The 23,612-nt window shown below is 38.2% G+C and overlaps 1 protein-coding gene across 1 annotated transcript; it reads right to left on the minus strand.

Annotated features, from left to right (window-relative positions):
* Positions 1-6,829: 6,829 nt before the first annotated feature.
* Positions 6,830-18,145, minus strand: fut10 (fucosyltransferase 10). Its single transcript, XM_060896440.1, has 4 exons — positions 17,877-18,145; positions 15,274-15,550; positions 10,090-10,925; positions 6,830-8,474 (listed from the first exon to the last, which is right to left on the minus strand). Exons 1-4 carry the CDS (start codon positions 17,955-17,957, stop codon positions 8,235-8,237), a joined length of 1,434 nt encoding a protein of 477 aa, XP_060752423.1. The 5' UTR covers positions 17,958-18,145; the 3' UTR covers positions 6,830-8,234.
* Between the last annotated feature and the right edge of the window lie 5,467 nt (positions 18,146-23,612).

Raw genomic sequence — 23,612 nt, forward strand, 5'->3', positions numbered from 1 at the left:
CAGAGGGAGTAGCACACTACACTACATTTGACCATATGGTGTCATGGAATGCTTCATATGTTTGAATAAGGTGGTGCAAAAATACATCACCATTGGAAAGGCTGAGGTGTCACAGACACTGATTCTATTAGTGTTACACTCTCATCGACTCTTGAATTTAATGTTTGTAAATTGATCATGTTTTGACCATTTGCTTTATTGGCACATGGAAATTCAAACTTGTCCTGAATGATGTGTGTCACTAATTGTCCAAAAGCCTTTTTGTTGTTATTGTTGTTGTTTTGTTTTCTTTTTTGTTTGTTTTTTTTTTTTGAAAAGGTCAGCTCTTGATTTCTAAAAGCATGTTATGGTCTAACGAATGGAACCGCATTAATGCCAGATTCATGAACATTATATCATGCGATACAGAGATGCATATTGTACTTTGATTAATAATAACTCAAAACTGCAGGGTGTCTCAAAACTTTGTGATTACAAAGAAAGGGTAATTATGTACATGATATTTCAAAAATCAGCTTGTATTTGGTATAAAAGTGTAAAATATGTAAAAAAAAAAAAAAAACAACAAAGACTTTTGGAACACCTCATGGACGCAAAGATTGTGTGTGGTGTTTATTCAAATAAATGTTCTATAAAGGCATTGGGGTGTAAAAACATAACTAAAATGATGATCCACTAAAATATCTTTTTGAAACAGATTTAATACCAAAACCAATTATACCAATGTTATTGCATGTCATGTGAAAAATCCATGGTCTTATCCGAACTAACGATCCAGTCAAGGTACTTGTTCACCCTTCCTAACTGTCTGCTACTGTATGTGAGTGAAATACCATAATGAGCAAAAAAGCATGAGATTACCGGCATCACAATATACTGAAACATTTTACTATTAATTTCTGTCTCATTTTGTTGTTCAGTGTATATGAATGAAGATTAAGCTCGTACAGTAGAAGCTTTACAGTCTTTCTTTATCTTACTGAAATAACATTGTTGCACGACGGACATACAAAAAGTCCGTTAATAAAAGAAACGGACAATTTGAGTTTATTACAGAACGCAATTTATTTGGATTTTGTTAAGCTGACTCTAGAGACACGTCTCTCTTCAAATAAACATTACAGTGATGGGAAAACAAACTACTACCACGTCTCAGAAAGTCTTGCGCTGCTTTTATACTCATGTCTCACAATGAATAGATCAGGACTGACTATACACCCTTACTTAGAGCCGAACTTAAGTTGTATTTGTGTAGAACTGGCTGCAGTATTTTGTTCCTGTTTTGTACATTTTATTTTACAATTTTTTAATTACCTTCAAAAAAGGACATATATTTATTGAATCTGTGACTCATCCATTCACGCTTGAAACACGGTTTACTGGGCCCTCCATGAGTCGTCCATTATATGAAAAACTGCATTCTATTTGTGTTTCACAACATTCTCCCAATCCTGACATTTAGAGCACATTCACCTCAGTGACACCTCTATGACATTTGATATATCCCACATATTCATTCACATGTTTTCAGGATGTTGCCTCATACAGTACAGATTTCCTGAAGAACACAGAAAGAAGAAACATAATTCCCCTTGTGATAAAATAATGATTACCACATTGATTTTCACTTTAGATTTTCAGTCCTGTTTCACAAATTCTAGATTATTTTACAAATTATTAATAATGATTTAATAATGCAATAATAATGACTTGAAGCATGGATGCTAGTTCTGGAACTGTACGTTTAAACCTGTTAACCCTGTTAAGAAAACTTTCTGTTTAAAAAGGAATTTTTAGATGCATTATTTTTTAGATTCACTGTTAACATTTTATTATAAATAATTATGTGGATGAAATGTATAAGAATAATGTAAATAATACAACAGTATTTTCATTAATGATGTTACGCTGTTCAGTTTTGGCCCTTATACATCTTATTCACAATCACTAGAATTGCATTACTTTATTTGTAGTAAATAAACTGTCAAAATATTACTGAGAGTTACACATATTAGTATTGTTAATGTAATATCTGTGTAAAAACTGTGTTACAGTGAATTTTAGCACCTTGATTTTACACTGTGGGTCAATGAGTACAAAATATATACATCCAATGTGCACCGTATATCTCAGTGGGATTGTGTGCTACCAGATTAAATAAACAACAAAAACATCTGTTTAGTTTTCTCATGCCGTACAAGGTTGCATTTTATGTTTAAGCAATTACAGCTGCAGGAACCCTTTTATATTGATTTAAAGGTCATTGTCATGAAATTTGTTTAAATTAATCCACTAAAAGATTTTCACTTTTGTAAAACTGAATTGAAATGCCTCATTTATTATTGTATAGAAGTACTACGTTTGATGTTTAAAGCAATGTAATTAGCCTTCCCCCCAAACCCCCACTCCCCCCCCCCCCAACACACACACACACACACACACACACACACACACACTCAGGGTGTCAAAGGAAGTTTCCCTATCATAGAGCACAGCATTAGTCCTGGGGATTTATGCTGAACATATCATAATGTATTACTGCTCTTAGGATAGACGACAGTTTTGTGAGGCATGTTTTCCACACACACTTATTGTTGTACTTATCACAAGCATAGCAATTTCCGTTACAGCTGCTAATTGTGGTAATTGCACTATTTCACACACTCTTCCACTGAACATCACCTTCTTTGGAGCATCGCAAATGAAACCTTAACAAGGTGTTAATTATGAATAAAAGAACTAAGCTGTAATTTTAAAAAAACTGATATACACATTTTAGGAGTATATTTACCATTTATAACAATTTATAATTTATCATTTATAGGAGTATATTACATTTTATTATTTCAAATGATTTTTATACAGTCCTGCTCACCATTATTGGCACCCATGAAGTTTATGTACATATTGTGGAATATCTACTGAAGGAAATTTATCAAGTGAAACAACATATTACTAAAGATAGCTTGTGTTTGATACAAAACAGCAAATGATAAAGAACATTTAAAAAGATAAACATTATGAGGAAAACATAGAAAAACATAATGCTTGCCGTGTCAATGTATTGGCACCCTTTGCTGCAAATCAGTATGGAAACCCAAGTTGGCTCACCTGTTGCAAATCACAAATAAGGATCACCTGTGATCAATTGCCTCCACCCATGTGACATGAATTAGCCAATGAATGATCATTTTGGTGTTTTAAAAAGCCACCTGTTATTCCCTCTTCATGTGTGACAATGGTAAAGACAAAGGAGCTGTCTGAGGACAGCAGAAATGTTATTATTTGCAAGCACAAGACCGCCAAAGGGTATAAGGCCAACTCCAAAGACCTTGGTATCCCTGTTTCAATGGTGCATAATGTTATTAAGAAGTTTTCCAGGCATGGAACTGTCAAGAACCTCCCTGGACATGGGGGGAAGAGAGAAATTGATGACAGAAGTCTTCGAATGTTGGTGTGAATGGTGGAAAAACACCACGTCAAACATCTAAAGACCTGAAGACCAACCTGGAGCAGTCTGGTGTAATTGTTTCAACAAGTACCATATGCCGCACATTAAACAAAGTGGGGCTTTATGGGCGGAGGCCAAGGAAGACCCCATTGCTTTTCTCTTTGCGAAAGAGACCCTGGAAAAACCTCAAGCCTTCTGGGACAATGTTTTATGTACAGATAAAACAAAAGTGGAGTTTTTGGTAATGCACACAAACAGTATGTTTACAGACGACGCAATGAAGCCTTTAAGGAAAAGAACACCATACCAACAGTCAAGCATGGTGGAGGATCCATAATGCTGTGGGGCTGCTTTGCTGCATCTGGTACTGGAGGCCTTGACCGTATCACAGGCATCATGAAATCAGAAGATTATCAAGCAATTCTAGAGCAAAATGTCTTGCCCAATGTAAGGAAACTTGGTTTGAGGCGAATAAATAAATAAAAAAGCGAGGGAAGCTAGTTAGCATACAGTATGTATTACCTAGATCTTAGATTCTACGAGCATTACCTAGATCTTAGATTCTTAATCTGTTTCGTCAATATAAAACAAATAAAATAACAAAACAAGAAGCGGTTTCTTTTTTAAATAGCAAGTTTCTGTTCCTTCTTTAAGAAAATGTTTTTGGTGCCTCTTTCATGAGAGTAACTTTAACGATCATGCGGATTGTGCTGTATTGTTATATCAGTCTGTGTTACTGTAGATATACTGAAAGCTGCTATGACACAGTACTAATCACCACTTCTAACAATATCACAGCAACAAACTGTAAAACATGTTTATCTGGTGTTTAATTGTACAGATTACAGATTTTTTTTTTAGTCTTTCAGAGCACATTGTGTAGGCGTAACTAGCACTCGACTGTCCAGAGCTATTACTGCCTGCCTATTACTACTCCCTGTCATTCTAATCAGAGAGCGAGGAAAAAGTACTCATGCTGTAGGCTACATTACATCAGATATTAAGTTGTTTACCAGATACTTACCTGTCATAATCATTTCTGACATCAGCCTGAAACTGTGTGATGACTCACTTTGTTGATAGTGACATAGTGTTGTGTCAGACATGGCTTTCTAAAAGGGGTGAAACCATCAGTAATTGCTTAGATTTTGTGTGTTTGGGGATGGGCTGTCAGCATTTCAGTCTTTTAGTGGTTTCGGGGGAATTATAATTATTATGAACAATCGTTGAGTCCCGGAGCGGAAAAAAAGTTCTGTGCTGGTGGTGTCCTTAAAAAAAGTTCTTCCTCTATGCAAACGTGGACGCACAAACATATTTATTCATTACAGAAATATATTCACCACTTCAAGATCGGATTTCCTGGAAACGTACAAGCTAAATTACTGTAAATATTAACTTTAAAGCAAGCTAGTTTGCAAGGTAAATGTATGCAAATTCCCTGGAAGCAGGAGATTAGTCATAGTAAAACCAGCTTGTTAAAGTCAGCTATGACCAGACTGCAGATCTGTAGTGTGCTAGTGGTGTGTCACTTAAAAATCATAGAAATTATTTTAACATTTAAACTTGTATATAAAGTAAACCTTGCTTACTATCTAATATAATTAATAAACTGCTATTGACAGTACTATGTTTCTGTCACTATATATTATCACTTTCCACATCACAGAGTGAATGTAATAAAACAAGAAACACAATGAACCCTTTAATCAGCAGTTTTTCCAGTGATACTGTGATGAAAACCAAACCAACACTTACACTTTTGGTCTCACAGGAAAGTGAAACTTGTACCTGAACAAACTGTCCCCAGTAAAACCAAACAAGTGACTTTATTACAGTCATCATGTAGTAAAACTGTTTAGAGTTGATAGCTTGGTGTCAAAGTGATACAATTATGTTGTTAGGATCATCATTTATGATGATCTTAATAACATAAGATCATCATTTATGCGTGCAGGGTCATTACCTCAAAGGATGACCGCGTGTGCTGTTTTATCGTTTTATTTTCCATGTTGGATTTAATTGCAACAACAACAAAATACAGAAACAGGCTGCTTAATGACCACCCATACCTCAGAGATCACGGAGGCTCAAAAGCACTGCAGTGTGTGTGTGTGTGTGTGTGTGTGTGTGTGTGTGTGTGTGTGTGAGCACTGCTGCAGCGGGTGACTGCTGGGTTAAACCTGCTTACCTCAACTGAATTCATGAAAAACTGCAAGGTGATAGAAACTGTAAATTACTGGTGCAAACTCCAACACAGATCACACTCCAACCCCTGAGAAAGCTGCATGATTGGCAAAAGGTAAAATATAAAAGAAAATATTTCCTGATTCTATCAAAGCTAATGACTAGAATATCTAGATAAATTGGAACAAGAATTTTAAAAACAGGAAGAAAAATAAGATTAACACTCGTCTACTGTAGCCAGTTTATCCTCGCCAGGGTCACAGAAACACTGGGAGTGAGGAGAGAATACATCCTGGATGGGATGCTGGTTCATCGCAGTGCACCGTACTGTACACACACATTACTTTCTAACATGTGTATTAACAGTAGGAGAAAACCAACAAACCTGGGATGAATATATACTGTTTTCATTTGTTTCTCTACTAATCCAAACAATTTCCCGTTTCCCTGTATTTAACTTTCTTTATACCTTTATTTAAGTTGTCTAATTAAATCCATACAGATTAGAATGAAACCACATCCCGTCATTGAGCAAGACTGACTCCTTATTACTCTCACATGCTCTTCACATGCTTTAAAAAACCTCTATATATTATTGAGTACTTTGTACAACCTCAGTAAGTGTATCTAGACCAAAATGTGACTTGTATGTCTTCCACAATCGATTATAAATCCTGATGAGTTCAATACAGCTGTGTTTGTACGTTATAGATATTAACTGCCAGTAAATGAGCCAAAATATTGGTTTATCGTAAGTAAATAATGAGCCAAAACTAAAGCGAATGCTCACTTCTGGTGAATGTACCTTGTTTAATGGAAGATCTGACACCAGATTATGGAGTTGTGCATCTCATAAAAAATATAATAAAATAAAAAAAAATCAGTGTCTCCATCTAGTGGCTACATCACTAATACACATAATAAAATAAGAATTTGTGCAATAGTTGTTCTTTCAGCTGCTCCTTGTTCGGGGTCAGAACAGTGGATCATCTGGGCCGTATTAATTTGCCACAGGTTTATACTGGAGGCCCAGCGTCCCATTTTATCCGGACATGGGACCAGCACTGAGCTCATCAGTGACTGGGTTTGCATTGAGAGCAGATTTGTGCAAGAGAATCTTTCAGAAAATAAATAATAAATAATTATTTTTCTTACAGAAAATAAATAATAAAATAATGAATTAGATTTATCGTATTAAAAAAGAAACACCAGTCAATGCCATTTAATATATACAACGAGATAAAAAAAAAGAGACATGAACTTTTAATTTGACGAGCAGATTCACATAGACTTAATCCATGTGTTTTTTAGTAGTGATACAGAAAGGCACTTTGTGTAAATACATTTTTAGTTACAGATATATTTATGAATCTCAGATTCAGAACTTTCCACAAACAAACAAAGAAAAAGTAATACTGCTTGGCATCAAGTATATGGTTTTTTAAATAATTTTTTTTTCTATCTATACGGTGAGTATTTAATACTAACGTGCTGGAGGTTCAGTTCCAGGTTGAACTCTAGATCATATAAACACATGAAGTTCAGGGCAGTGCAGTTGGTTACGCTCAGCTTTTCTGTAGGGGTCAAAACAGGCACTATATTTAAATGTTCACCTTTTGACATACAAAGTATATACAGTGTGTATATATATATATATATATATACATATGTATATATAAATACATTGGTACAAGATTTTATTGAGCATTAAACGGATAAATTCCCCTCCCTTAAGGGCTAAAATTACTAGAGCTGATAAAACCTTTGAGGCACAAATATAGCACACTAACTATAGACACTGGGCAAAGCTCTATTTGTGGAGATGTGAGCTTTCTCCAGCACACTGATGCTATTGATTTCCATCGGTTTCACCTCAGGTGGCCTTTTAGCCCGTGCTAAATTTGAAAATTTATTTTGCGCACTGCGCATCTTTCCTGAAGCAGCGTAATTGTTTCTGATAATAATCAAATCTGCAGGTACATCTAAGACTGACTTGCATCTAAAACTACAGCAACTTGAGACCTTGACTCTTGTATCTCAGTTTAGTTTAGAAGCTGGTTCAGGTGAATGGTATATTTAAAACCACGTTCTGTGTGTGTGTGTAGTGTTTATGGTTGTTTCAGCCTCTTTGAAATGTAACTGTTAATAAAAAAAAAGACGGTTATCTCAGTAGGAAGCATTACAAATGTGCATAAAATCATTTTAATATGAATAACTAGATCAGCCTAATATTATACGTTCCCATGTTGTCTGAACAGGGTTTAGAAAATACCAGCCTGTAACCTACCTGCATATTAATGTCTTACTGCTCATCGGATCAGAGGAAACAGGTCTAACTTTAGTAAGAGAACTCTGTCTGTCTCTCTCACACACACACTCACTACCACAGTCACTTTCTCTCACACACACTCACTACCACAGTCACTATCTCTCTCTCTTACTCACTCACACTCTCACACTACCTCTCTCTCTCACACTACCTCTCTCTCTCACACTATCTCTCTCTCTCACTCATTCACTCTCTTAACTGCTATAATATTCAATGATGTAATAAATGCTCTTTTAAGCATTAAATGATCATCATACTTCATGTAAAGTCTCAGTCTTTGTTTACCCAGTTCTGAAACACCTCCCTCCAGAACTGTGCAGCTGTGAAGTTCCTGTTAGTCAGTGTTAGCCGTCTAAGTGCTTGGGCTTCTCTCACTGACTGCTCATAACTGGCTCTCCAGATGTGGCGCAGAGAAGAGCTGTTAGAATAATCTACAGCAAAATCAAACAGCTTTGGAGGTGGACATGTGAGATGATGTTCTTCAGCCTGCCACACTCTGGGGACCAAACCCTGTTACAGACAGGACAAGAGAGGATGGAGGCGTTGACATGGTAACTGTATACATGCAATAGTACAGTAGAAGTATCAAAGAAAAACAATACAGCATTCTTTCTTCATTTTAAAAATGACTATTGTTGCTTCTTCGATTCATTTGGTTTAAAAAGGAGCAGTGCAAAACTTTTCTCCAACCAAAGGTGCAGCAGCCACATGGTAAAATATTAAAAGTACAAAATGTCCTGAACTATACCTATGCATATTATGAATTAAATCAAAACTTTTCCATGTTGTTTTGGAGAAAAAGATTTATGGCTTCTTAATGTTTAAGTGTCAACGGACATTACTGGCCAGAATTCTTCTATAGGAACATGTTTTCCTGGACCATCATTCAAATGACCAGAGTAAAGACTGCCTATTGTAGCTTTTTTGCTATATCAGTATTTCCAGGCAGTGTTGTGATAACAGCTAAGCAGTTCTACACAGATCACACCTTTATAAACCCTCACTGACAATAACATCACTATCATGAAATTTTTGACTAAATCCAGAAAGACTGTTCTGTCTCTTCATGAAACTGTTAACTATTACCCCACAGTGCCTCCTCTCCTACTAGCTCCAGGTCACCGCTAGTTAAATTAAACCACAGCTGAATTAAACAATTCATTGGAATGACTAATGACTCATGAACTACTCTCAGCATCCCACAGCAGCGAGACAGCATTTGGTCTGTAAGGGGCTGGTATAAATGGATTAGCACTTCCCCAAACCCCAATAAAGCAATTTTATTTTGGACTTTGTGGAAACAAACACAGCAGAACTGTGTGAATGAATTGATTTGTTTTTAGAACAGACTGGAGATTCATGCAGTTTAACAGTGACAGTTGTGCCCAGGGATTAGAGTGAAACGCCAGTCAGACTTTCAGTTATCATGGATATAATGAGGCAGATTGTTGTGCCTATCTCAGTCATTGGGCATCAAGGCAGGATACACCCTGGACGGAGTGCCAACCCATCGCAGGGCGCACACACACACACTCATTCACTCACGCAATCACACACTACGGACAATTTTTCCACAGATGCCAGTCAACCTACCATGCATGTCTTTGGACCGGGGGAGGAAACCGGAGTACCCGGAGGAAACCTGGGGAGAACATGCAAACTCCACACACACTAGGCGGAGTGTGTGAGGCGAACCCTGGAGGTGTGAGGCGAACGTGCTAACCACTAAGCCACCGTGCCCCGCACTGTAGAGCTATTAATAAATTTTACATTTTAGCTCTCTGCTTTTATCATTATCAGTATATAATATTAGATATATAGTATATTTTAAATATATTAATACACACAAAACTGAACACTAAGAACTTCTCTACATTCTGTATCTTTAAAATGCCTCATGTAAGTCATGTATATGAAACTGGACTTAATTACTCTCCAGCTCGTTAACCCACATTTAGTTTTTTTCAGTTTCTAACAGTGTTTACTCAAAACACAACACAACCATCCAAGCTAATGTTCAGACATAAACTGAGCTCATTTGCATCACTTGTAACTGACGGAGATGAAACATGTGGCAGATTTCACAAGGTGTTTTATGGTCAAGGCTACTTCAACACCTGCTTACCTTGTTTTGTCTGTTGTTGTTCTCCCACACCCTGTTACACACCATGCACTCAAAGACATCAATAAAGTTATCCTGAGTGATGTCCTGCACACCCCACTGACGCTCCATCACCTCTTTAAAAAGTCTCTGATTTGTGACCTCCTGTTTCAGCTTCCAGTCCAGGTATGTTAAATACTCCTGGTCATTTTTGTCCAGACTGGTTATATACTGGGCCAGTTTCTCTGGAGGCTGTTTTGGGTCCACCACTATTGCACTTCTGTTACTCGGAAGCCACATGTTAACATTAGGGGCTCCGTAGTACACAGGAACCACGCCGAGCTTGAGCGGCCGCCACAGTTTCTCCGTGATGTAGTCATCGCAGATGGCATTTTCAAACGCTAGGATAAATTTGTACTGTGCTAGGATCTGAAAGAAGCTCTCTTCATCCATGGCAGAGGAGTCTCGCAAGTGGAAGGGAAGATCCTTGTTGTGCAGGCACTGGCCGTAGGAGTCGACTGGGATGTGCTTCATGAGCTCCTGCACATAGACATCGCGATCTGATGGTGGGTCGCAGTCCGACTGGACGTACACCACAGGAGCCAGAGTGTGTCTTAGCTGGTTCTTCCTAGCCAGAGGGAGCAGGAACGTGTGGGAGGTGAGCGCATGGAGGCTCTCCAGGTGTTGTGTGGTGAGAGGCAGGTGGGAGTGGTGGCTAAAGGTGGCTGTGTGGTTGAACAGGGTGATGAGAGGCTTGTGGAAGAGCTTGTAGTTGTTCTTAGGCGACTCCTCGTGGAAAAGAGCCCAGTGGTGCTGTTGCTTCCTTGGTAAAGGGAGACTTTCTATGCTGAAGTCTGTACCTTGAAAGAAAATGTGCTACAATGCTGTAAATGTAAATCGCTTTTAGATTAAAAGAGATAAGACATTTTTATATCTATATAATATAGTCATTAAGGTCTAACAGATTTGAATCATTACAGAGGAAATGAATCATTTTTAACAAAATGGAACTTTATTTACAAAACTTTCTCTACATGATTGGCATTTCTTTGTAAACACACACAAAGTCGTCTCCACTCACTTTGGCAGCAGTGTTGTGAGTGATGTGCTTGCCATGATTCCTGAAAAAGTCTATCACAACCTTGCAACAGCTTCCCTGTCATCCAGCCATGAGAATGATATTAATACTTCCTTCTTTTATTAGAGGGGTTTTTAAAGGCTATCTGATAAAATATATACATAACAAACTATGAACATTATTGAAAGACTTTTTGCTAAAATGTGTTCATTTCCACTGTGTATGGAGACTTTTGGGACACCTTGTAATAACAGACTAAAGATAAAATACAATGATGATAAATAATAATTTAATAAATAAACCTGTAATCATAGGGGGCACGGTGGCTTAGTGGTTAGCACGTTCGCCTCACACCTCCAGGGTCGGGGTTCGATTCCCGCCTCCACCTTGTGTGTGTGGAGTTTGCATGTTCTCCCCGTGCCTTGGGGGTTTCCTCCGGGTACTCCGGTTTCCTCCCCCGGTCCAAAGACAAGCATGGTAGGTTGATTGGCATCTCTGGAAAATTGTCCCTAGTGTGTGAATGAGTGAGTGTGTGTGCCCTGCGATGGGTTGGCACTCCGTCCAGGGTGTATCCTGCCTTGATGCCCGATGACGCCTGAGATAGGCACAGGCTCCCCGTGACCCGAGGTAGTTCGGATAAGCGGTAGAAGATGAATGAATGAATGAACCTGTAATCAATGGCAATCTGCTGTGGTATAAGAGGAATAAAACCCTCCAGTCTCCGAGTGTAAAAGGTTATGTAGCTAGATCGTCATGGGACACTGGATCACAGTTCCCACTGCTTCATCAGTAGCATTCAGTACAATTTGTGCCAGATTTGTTTCCTCTTGTCAGCGTAAACTATTACAATTTTTTGGAAAACAGATTTGTATGAGAATAAAGCTGCATAGGGTTTAAGCTAGGTAAATACAAGCTTTTCCATTTGAAGGTCATTCGGAGGACAAGGCATTTAAATAAGAAAAGGTGCATTAGTGCCAGTGGACTATTTCTGGACTTGAACAGAGGGCACAGCTTTCAGCTAGTTGGCTTGAGGCAGCTATCCACAGAGGACTGACAAGTGCTGCTTATCATGTTAATTGAGACTGAACTCCCCCTGGAGATCAGAATCACTTGACTGATGTTCAGTGCACATCAAGGTCAACACACATTTAGGAGTAATGCTAGACTGTGAACAGGATAAACTGTTTGAAATATAGAGAAAACTATAATGGGCTGAATTATGCATGGCATCAGTGATGCATATAAAAACGTATCGATTTTTCAAGCGTGCACTGCTACCAAGCGTGCACTACTTTTGTTTGGTTCTGTGTCTGCCTTTCTTCTGCATTACAAATCATGTGGTCCCATCTCAAAGCATTTTAATCTCAATGTTTTCCAGGTACATAATTAGGAGGGAGTTTTTACTAGTATTCAGAGTAGAAAATCTTAATTTCTGTGTTTCCTTTTCCAGGACTGTCACTTTAACTAGTGTCTAAATGTTCAAAATCAAAATGTATGAAATTCAATTAGCTTGAATAGCTTGAATGTGTGTGGTACAGTTAATAATTCTCTCTCTCACTCATTCATTTTCTACCACTTATCCGAACTACCTCGGGTCACGGGGAGCCTGTGCCTGTCTCAGGCGTCATCGGGCATCAAGGCAGGATACACCCTGGACGGAGTGCCAACCCATCGCAGGGCACACACACACACACTCTCATTCACTCACGCAATCACACACTACGGACAATTTTCCAGAGATGCCAATCAACCTACCATGCATGTCTTTGGACCGGGGGAGGAAACCGGAGTACCCGGAGGAAACCCTCGAGGCACGGGGAGAACATGCAAACTCCACACACACAAGGCGGAGGCGGGAATCGAACCGCCAACCCTGGAGGTGTGAGGCGAACGTGCTAACCACTAAGCCACCGTGCCAACCCCCCACCCCCGTTAATAATTAGAAAATTAAAAAATAATTTATTTAAAAATCACTGTAATTAGCTTTAGTCTCTACAGTCTCTCTTTATTAGCGCTTTTAATGTTCCTTGTTTTATAGACTTGACTAGGTTTCAAAAACTAAGGTGATGTTAATGTTGCATTCAGATCAACTCAGAACTGTTTTTTGACCTCGATAAATTAAATCTACAAACTGGGAAAAACACTGATGTGTCCATTAAAGAGTGTGGGTTGTTAGCAACAACCTAGCTATCTAGCATTAGTCATCATAAATTTATTGATGCGTAAGGTCAGTGTTATAGCTGGTGTATGTCGGTCCGTCAAGAGTAAACGCTGCTATTCAAATAAATTCATTTAAGATACTGAAGAGATATTTCATGTCAGCTGTTTTGTTGATGTAGTGTCATATGTTCATACCGAACACAGGAACTACGAGTTTGGGGGACATTTTCTTAAATTTGTTCAGATCTTGTGAGTAACAAGCTTTAGTCGAATGCAGTAATTTGTCTTAGAAGCAGTTGGTGCCAGACCAGGACATGACACCTGTTTAAATACTTTAGCTCTTCTGTGATATATTACTGTTACCAGCTTCTGCTAGGAGATTAATTCATCTATATTACTACAGCTGTGACACAGTGCAATGTCAGGACAGCGATTTCGGGTGAGCTGGTTTAACATCAGTCTCTGCTCTGAGAGGCGTGATTCATGGAGTCAGAGGATTCATGGAGTCTCAGTGCTCAGATCAAGGCAGAAGATCCAGTAGTAAAAGCTGAGCTGAGGATTAACTCACTCACCAGGACCAAAAACTGTGAGCCACACACTGAGTTAGTAGTCAGACTGTTAATGGGAGAGAATTCAAATCTCTCAAATACTCATTTTCATATAGAAGACAAAATGGCATAAAAGAAATACAAAGTCTAATAACTTCATAACTTCTACGTTGTCTGAGATTCCTGTTCATTTTGACCTGCCAGTTTCGTATAGACTCACATCGCTAGATACAGCCATACTGCTGATAGGACGCTGGTTTAGTATAAAATTATTTATCTTCATTATTGACAGAGAAAGAGTCTTAACTTTAAAGCTTTATAGCTACAGCATGAATTTTGTCAGTATTTTTTACACAGACCCATGAGGTAATGCTTGCATTTTACCAAGAGTAATATTTCTACCAAAAGCTTTTTCTTTAACAAATAGTTAAAGCAGAGCAACGACACACAAATCAAGAGATTTAAATTTATATTCACACATTAATATTTCTACCTTTAAGCTAACTGTTCTTAAATTATATTGTTGTTATTATTATTATTATTATTATTATTATTATTATTATTATTATTATTATTATTATATACTAGATACTAGTATTTTACTTTGTATTTCTGTTGCATGTTTGCACATTAGTTTTAGACTCCCAGTTTTTTTTTTAAAAGTTATTTCTTGCTCATGGAATAAAAACAGAATCTTTAGTAAATGTAGACTACAACCTTACTGACATGTTCTGACACTACTGAAATAGAAACATGCTGGATTTTGTTGGCAGGCTTACTTTTTCCAGCATGCTTTCTTAATGTTTTTACAAAATACTACATTTATATTCATGCTCCACGTTCACAGTCCACAGAGTATCTGATGAATATTGTACACTTTTCACGAGCTTCAGAATCGTGCACGCTACACTCTTCTATGCACTTTTGCCTATGCTCACTCTCCTCAACTGATTTGGAACACTGTATCACAGCGAGCTTTTTCAGATCAAATTACAGTTACAGGACTGAAAAACTTTCGCTGTGTCAACATCCGTTAATCTGATTTACGCACAGAACTGTCATGCTGGAACACGTTTAAACCCCTTAGATCCAGTGAAGGGAAACTGCAATGCTACAGCATACAAACTATAGCAACAGTCATGTGGCAACAATGTGGGGGAAAAAAACACATGTGGGTGTGATATTCAAGTGTCCACTAAATTTTGCCTATATAGTGTAACTACTTTATCAGTTACTTTTTCTGCATTTTTATTTGGGATTCCTCATGACATCACATTTCCGGGTCTGGTTAGTCAACCTCATGATTTTATGTTACATGTATACATTGAAAATTTTATACAAATCTATACAAAAGGAATTAAAGCGCAGAATTCAAGCATGTGTGATGATTCAGACATGCCGGCAATCCCGAGTCTCACTTACCATAAAACAGGAAAGCCTGTGTAGAAGGATGGGAATAGTAGGACTTGTTAACTGTAAAAAAACATCTGTTATGTCCACACTCCCCGAGCCGTCCCAGCTCTCCGGTTAGTGGAGACCACCATACAATAACGGGATAATGGCCCTCAGAGCCTGGAGGTGCTCCATCATCAGTGGTTGCAGCTCTGGCAGGGAAAGCTTGGATCTGTGTTATGTCCTCTCTGTCCTTTAGGGGGAGTTTGTGCACCGCCTGCTCAAACTGGCCCAGCATCTCCACCACCTAAACACAAATACAGCCGAGTGCAAGAACAGACAACAGAGAACTGTAATTGACTGATGTGTCACAGATACACCTTCGATAATTCATTAATACGTGATCAAAAATCAAAGGTTAAATGGTTTTGATTTTAATAGTAATAAATTTAATGATCAGTTCAAAAGTTTTGCCAAGTCTACTAAGCCTTTTCCTCTTTTAACAATCACTTCTTCAACCTCGTCTGTGCCTACTTGGACACCGACATTTTATTACTAACTTATTGGAAACTGTTTTGTGGATAAAATGTATAAAAGCATTATATTTTCTTTATTCCCCAATCAGAAATTATGACGGATGCAAACCTTTGAACGCATGTATAAGACCTTGTATAAGGATCCTAATAAAATGAATTTTATTTTATATAAAATAAAATGTATGCATGCAAATTAAAGAACAAAACGCAAATCAAGACAGCAACAGCCTCGCCTCTCCAACACTACCCTCATACGCTCCATTAAACAGAACAGATCACACCACTGGCGTGGGCTCCGGCTGAATCTAGGACAGCACTGTTCCAGTCCAGACATGTACTAAGATATAAGGTAACACACTGGGAAACGTCCTGTACTTCCATTTAAAACAACAGTGTGTTTACGTCCATCAATAACTATATCAAATCTATAAAATATATATATACGTATATATACATATACATATACATATATATATATATATATATATATATATATATACATATATAGTTGCTTCAGCCTAAAAGTCAAAAGATGACAAACTTGTTTTGCAGACCTACAGAAATGTGTTGGTAACACGTCTCTGGACTTGGTAAGTGACACATTTAAAAGGATCCCCTCTCATATTTACAGCTTACATTACAAATCTCTACACTGAATTCATGAGTTTTAGCTTTTTTTGTTATCTTAGCTCTTTTCTCAAAATATGGAAAAGGGCTGAAATTATTGTTTGTGGTCCAAGCTATAAAAGTGTCAGAGAGAGATTAGGTTGAAAAACCGTGCACTAATGGATGGATGGATTGATGGATGGAGGTTTGGAGCAGAGTGGTTGCAGAAAGGTAGAAATGTAATACTTGTGGTTAAAGGGAAAGATAAGAAATACCAGAAATAAGAAAAGACAAGCTTTTATCCAAGAGTTTGTAGGTTTCAGATATGGTCCATACTCATTATATCATATATCTGTGCTATTGGCCTGAATCCATGTTTGTGTTTACATGCTATCCTGACAGTCATTCTGTGTGTTTCTAAGTGTGACACAGTCCTTGCTGTTTAACTTTACACTAGAACCACTGCATCGTGTTCATGGGTGTGGGGAAAAGGGACAGAGATCAAAGAGTAAAGCAAAATAAAAAGTTCTAAAGGTTTTAAGTGTCTGAATCTTTGGAAAGTCTTCATCATACATGTTTTGTTATGCAAATAATGGTTAAGATTTGTTGAATATGCAAATGAGTGTATAACGCCATTTGGCAACATTTTGAGATTGCATTATTTACTTTTCCTGAAGAGAGAGAGAGAGAGAGAGAGAGAGAGAGAGAGAGAGAGAGAGAGAGAGAGGGAGAGAGGGAGAGAGAGAGAGAGAGACAGAGGGAAAGACAGAGAGAGAGACAGACAGACAGACAGAGGGAAAGAGAGAGAGAGAGAGAGAGAGAGAGAGAGAGAGAGAGAGAGAGCCAGAGCGACAGAGAGAGAGAGAGAGAGAGAGAGAGAGAGAGAGAGAGAGAGAGACAGACAGAGGGAAAGAGACAGAGAGAGAGAGAGAGAGAGAGAGAGAGAGAGAGACAGACAGACAGAGGGAAAGAGAGAGAGAGAGAGAGAGAGAGACAGACAGACAGAGGGAAAGAGAGAGAGAGAGAGAGAGAGAGAGAGAGAGAGAGAGAGAGAGAGAGAGAGAGACACAGACAGACAGAGGGAAAGAGAGAGAGAGTGAGAGAGAGAGACAGACAGACAGAGGGAAAGAGAGAGAGAGAGAGAGAGAGAGAGAGAGAGAGACAGAGGGAAGAGAAAGAAAGAGAGAGACAGACAGACAGACAGACAGAGGGAAGAGAAAGAAAGAGAGAGAGAGAGAGAGAGAGAGAGAGAGAGAGAGAGAGAGAGAGAGAGAGAGAGAGAGAGAGAGAGAGAGACAGACAGACAGAGGGAAATAGAGAGAGAGAGAGAGAGAGAGAGAGAGAGAGAGAGAGAGAGAGAGAGAGAGAGAGAGAGAGAGAGAGAGAGAGAGAGAGAGACTTTACTGGTCATGAATATCAGACATTGACTGCATACACACGTTTAGGAGAAAGTGTCCTGCTGCTGGTGTGTGAGGTTTGTGTGTTTGTTACCTGCAGTGTAATGAAGATAAAAACACAACCTGAAGCACAAACACAACACGCCAAAAGTTTCTTGGCACTGAGTCGCGTCATGTCCTGTGTGTAGAAACACCAACAACAGCATGTTTCCGCTACTTAAAACATGACTTTAGACTGTCGGCACTGGACAGATTGGAAATACTTTAATAATGTTTACATTGTTAAAAATTAAAGTGCAATAAGTTGGTGTTGTTCAGCCATAGTGTTGCTGTCCCAAACAGCCGGAGGTCCGCGTCCTCACTTCCGGTACTAATCTCCAAGTCATACTCCCAGTCGTTCCTTATTAAGCAATGTGCACATATGAATGAAGATCGGCGCACAAAATAAAAAAAACTTAGTCTCAAAATATTGTAGTTTAACAAAATTGTACTTGTTTAAGTAATTAAAATTATTATGTAAATATTGACAACAATGTTAAATACACATTTTCTTAAATTTAATGCTGAAAAATATTTTTAAGTTAATAAACTTAAAATATTGTTGTAGCTGAATGGAATGGATGAGTGAAGTGAATGAAGATAATTTTTTAAAAATCGTTTAAAAAATGTTTTTTTAAATCCATAAGAAAAATCAAAATGTAAAAAAAGGAATGTAAAAAATTTAAATGTAAAACTTTGTGTTCCAGTTTTGTAAATGGAAATAATAAGAATAAAATGATCAAATCAAAATAATTTTTCCAAAAAGATTCACACTGAAATGAGGGATGTGGTCACTTTTATGCTTCTGTTATCAATTTAATTTGCTTTAATTTAATTTAAAGTGGGAGGGGCTATACACAGTGACCACGCCCACCCAATTAACGCCTTGCAAATTGCTCTGAGTGCACATTAGAAGTGAACTTTAAAAGTTGCTTTAAAAAGCTGACAATTATTAGAGACAATTATAACGAGTACCAAGTATGAATTGCTTGTAGAATTGTTTGCATTTGCAGTTGTTTCTTTATCATGCAAGTGCCATCATTTTATCCAGGTGAGTGTCGGTTGCTAGGTGACCAGACTGACGCTCTTTCTAATCCGGATTTTCTATTCCACTCTATAAGGTCTTTACTAGCTCTCGCCTGTAGATGGCGCCATGCAGATCACTAATAATATCACAATCACATTCCTTTGATTTGATCTCCTCATTCTTAAAACAACTGACATCAACAAAACTTAATATGAAGAAATGTAATTATTTCATTATTATAAAAAACATGGCATACTTTTAAAATGCTACATTACATTTCTTGATAATGAGTATTTTGAAACTACACTGATTGATCACTTTATTAGTAACACTGTTCTAATACTGGATATGGACTCCCTCTGCTCTTAGAATTAAAATTCTTTGTTGAAGCACGTCGTTGAAATCCTGGTGCCTGTTGACGTGATTCTGATTCCACCATCTGTGAGCCTCAGGAGAAATCGAGATTGATCAAGTCAATTCAAGTCAAGTCCTTTATTGTAATTTCAACCATATATAGCTGTAGCAGTACACAGTAAAATGAGACAACGTTTCTCCAGGATTGTGGTGCTACATAAAACAAAGACAGAGCTAAGGACTTACAGGTAGTAAGTAGTCCTAGATACATAAAGTGCAACTGTGCAACCTGGTGCAAACAGTGCAGGACAAGACAACAAGACAGTGCAGAACAAAAGACAGTGCAGACGAAAAGTTACAAGACAATACAAAAAAATACAAAAAAGACAATACACAAAAGACAATAAACAGAAATAGCGCTGACCAGTGTAAATACTGTATGTTCAGACAATATTGCATGCAGTAACACTAGAATGAACTTAGTACAGTAGCAGGTCCCTGAGATAATGTATAGGATTTGTGCAAAAACAGCAAACGACTGAAATATTGTACAGCATGTGCAAAACGACTAAAACCCAGCAATGTTTATCAAGTCTTCAATAGCCTAGTTTTGGTGAGTCTGTGGCCACTGCAGTCTCAGCTTTTGGTCCTTGTCTGATAGAAGTGTAATCCAGTATGGTCTTCAGCTTTTGTATTTGAGCCACCTAAGGGAGTGATATTTTGTGCATTTTGAGATGATTTTCTGCTCATCACAGTTGTACAGAGTGTTTATCAGAGTTCATGTAGCCTTTCTGTATCTGCATAGATGTTTCTAATTAACAAAACCTTTCCATCGCCAGAACTCCATAGCTCTGCACATGACCAGGAGATGTGTAGTTAAACAAATACACAAAGCAGCCCATGTTTTGCCAAAAACCCAGCAAACACAAAAAACATTTCCTTAACCTTATCATTTGATATTGTTTTTTCAGGCCATTTCATTAATTTCTCAATTAATAAGACAGACTGACCTTCTGGGAAGTTCTTGGAAGATGTTGGCCAAGTTAGAATTAAAGGTATTGTTTTTAAGGTCAAATGTAGATATACTGGGCTAAGACAGACATAAAAAAGATCTCTAGACAAATTTGTTTACATATTTGTAAACATTATATTAATAGGAGGGGGGCACGGTGGCTTAGTGGTTAGCACGTTCGCCTCACACCTCCAGGGTCGGGGTTCGATTCCTGCCTCCACCTTGTGTGTGTGGAGTTTGCATGTTCTCCCCGTGCCTCGGGGGTGCCTCGGGGGTTGCCTCCGGGGGTACTCCGGTTTCCTCCCCCGGTCCAAAGACATGCATGGTAGGTTGATTGGCATCTCTGGAAAATTGTCCGTAGTGTGTGATTGTGTGAGTGAATGAGAGTGTGTGTGTCCTGTGATGGGTTGGCACTCTGTCCAGGGTGTATCCTGCCTTGATGCCCGATGACGCCTGAGATAGGCACAGGCTCCCCGTGACCCGAGGTAGTTCGGATAAGCGGTAGAAGATGAATGAATGAATGAATATTAACAGGACACAAACCACATCCCAGTGGAGGGAGTGATTAAACATTGAGATAAAAATAATTTCAACTAAAACCTTTTTGTAAATATTATGTAGGAATTATTTAATTTAGTACATCTAATCTGGTCACGGTTGAAGTACAAAAGATTTAAATTTACACATGGCCAAAGTGACCTGAATCTACAGGGATATAAAGTCCTCTTGTCTTTTGCTGGATTTTTTCCCATTTCCTAATCAAACCAGTACATTTTAAGTAGTAAACTTAAATTGAACTTAAACTGGAATTCTACCACATACCATATTTCCTTTAGGTGATGATAATTTTTAAGGTTGAAACGTCAATCTGTATTTTCTCATTAATATGAAATCTAAATATGAATTTTTTCCTTTTACTCAAACTACAGCCAATTCTTTGGCACCATTTTGTCGTGGAAGCTCGTCCTCCTTCAAATGACAATCGGTAAGTAATTTATTTTTAAACTCCTCATGAGAAAATCTTGTGTACTGGTTTGTGCCATGTAATAGGATTCAAAACTTTTGGTATTGAAGTTGAAAGGACAAACGGTCATGACCGATCCCAGTGCCAATTGCTCTTCCAGCTGGCTCATCATGCCAACCATTAAAATCACAAATTATAGCAATCTGACAGGACAACAAGAATGAAGTACATTCAAACTGCATGCTATTAATGCTGATGGAAAATCTCTGGCAGCAGAGCGATCATCATAATATCCTCAGCAGATCTTTGAAGATCACAGAGAGGATGAGAAATCTGTGGCCTGCAGAATGGCTCACCGTTCACCAATCGCGGGGTTGGTGTGTGATCGTCTACTACCCTTTTCACCCTCTCTTTTCAAAAGATGTTGGAAAATCAACCTTCAAAATAGGATACTTGTCAAGTAGTTTTTTTTTTCTGCTTCTTTCTGCTTACTTGAATGCTAAAGGCTCAGGGTCATAGCCACACTGCTAACACAAGCCTTACAAGAAGACCTGCCACTTCTAAGCAGTAAAGGACACCTGTAAGACATCTGGTACTAAAAAGTAAAGCAAAATTCTTCACACTCTTATGTCGCTTTATTCTGTAGGATTGTGTTTTTAATAATTAAATGCTGGCTTTGCTTTAGAAGTGAATGTAGTGAATCAAGTGAAGTGAGTACATTGGGAGGAGAATGTTGGACATGAAGCTGCCAGGCAGGAGGCAAAGAGGAAGGCCAAAGAGGAGGTATATGGATGTAATTAATGAGGATATGAAGCTAGTGGGTGCAAGTGTTGAGGATGCAGAAGATAGGGATAGGTGGAGAGAGATGATTCGCTGTGGCGACCTGTGAAGGGAAAAGCCAAAAGAAGAAGAAAAAGAATTTAAGGGCATTGAAGCATGCCACACTAAAGCGCAGTCACTGTTTAAACCCAGCCCTTCGTCGTACGTGGGTTTTATCAGAGACGTCCTTCCTGGAACAAGACGTCTCTGATAAAACCCACGTACGACGAAGGGCTGGGTTTAAACAGTGACTGCGCTTCAGTGTGGCATGACTTCAATGCCCTTAAGAATGATTACATTAAGCATTAATTTGTTCATATAGTGCTTTAATATAATACACAGAAACTGCTGCAACACAGTAATGAAAGTATAATGAAATGGAACGAGGAAAAACTGCTAATTGTTCGTCGCTGAAAGAATGAAACGATATAAGACCAATGCAATGACGGTTTTGCTTTTCAGTCTGGCACCTGAAATGTCTATCTAAGTCTTACAGCATCTAGCTAATCGTCATAGGAGTACTGTAGCTTGTTTTGAACTAGATTCAATTTTGAACTATATACACAAGAATCTCTTGTGTATTAGGAAATATTTAGCCTTTCTTCTGCACCCTGGAACAAATATTATATTCTGCACATGCATTATGTCACGAATATAATGAAGTTGTCTCACTTCGTCTCATTACCTGGACACACTGCTGTACAATTTGTGTGTGTGTGTGTGTGTGTGTGTGTGTGTGAGCAGTCAGAGTGTCAGAGAGAAGACATCTCAATTGTCTGCATGATTTAATCTCATCCGTTCACTGCTGTAACGAGGTGATTTCTCTTACTGGATGGATAACGTGTGTCTGCTTGCATTCATCACTGCAGAACAGATCAACTCTATGACTCTATGACGACTTCTTGCACAATCCTGAGCCAGGTTAAGCCTGTTCTGTTTTCTGCTCTTTAGTTGCTTATTGAATGAGAGATTTAAAAACTGCTCTATTCATTCATAGCCATGAAGAAGTCTTCTGTCTCTACGGCACTGTCTCTCTCTCTCTCTCTTTGCTTCTGTAAACTCTACAGGTGGATTATTCCAAGCTGATGCATCCTACGTCTTGTTTTTGTGAATGTGACCTTTAAAGAGAAAAAGCAGAAGAGACATTTAGCCAAAGGGCCCAACAAAGGACAAGTGAATCAGTTTGGCAGTAATTATAGCCATTAGCTGAGGTACAAATGGAGAATTTTGGCTTTCCAAAGCTCTTTATGAAAACTGCTGGTTTCTCTACATCATTTTCTCAGGACATCACAGAATAAATGAGCAGGATTTAAATAGGTGCAGCTTGAAGAATATGCAGGAAATCAACTGCAATCGTAATTCGAGTTACTGACTGACGTTTACAGATTTTTACCCAATAACGCTTCCACAAATGTGATAGATAAGTTTCTTCAGGCATGTTAATGACATTCTTTTTTGAAGCTTGTGAGGAATTGAGGTTACGTTATCTAGAATATATTGGACAGAATTCAATTCCATTCTATTTGTGTAGTGCTTTGGACATTGCCACAAAACATCTTTACAGGAATGTAAAAAATCAGAATAGAAATGAGGTTTAAAATTGATCACGTATAAG

The sequence above is a fragment of the Tachysurus vachellii genome, chromosome 20, assembly GCF_030014155.1.
Source record: "Tachysurus vachellii isolate PV-2020 chromosome 20, HZAU_Pvac_v1, whole genome shotgun sequence".
Taxonomy (NCBI): domain Eukaryota; kingdom Metazoa; phylum Chordata; class Actinopteri; order Siluriformes; family Bagridae; genus Tachysurus; species Tachysurus vachellii.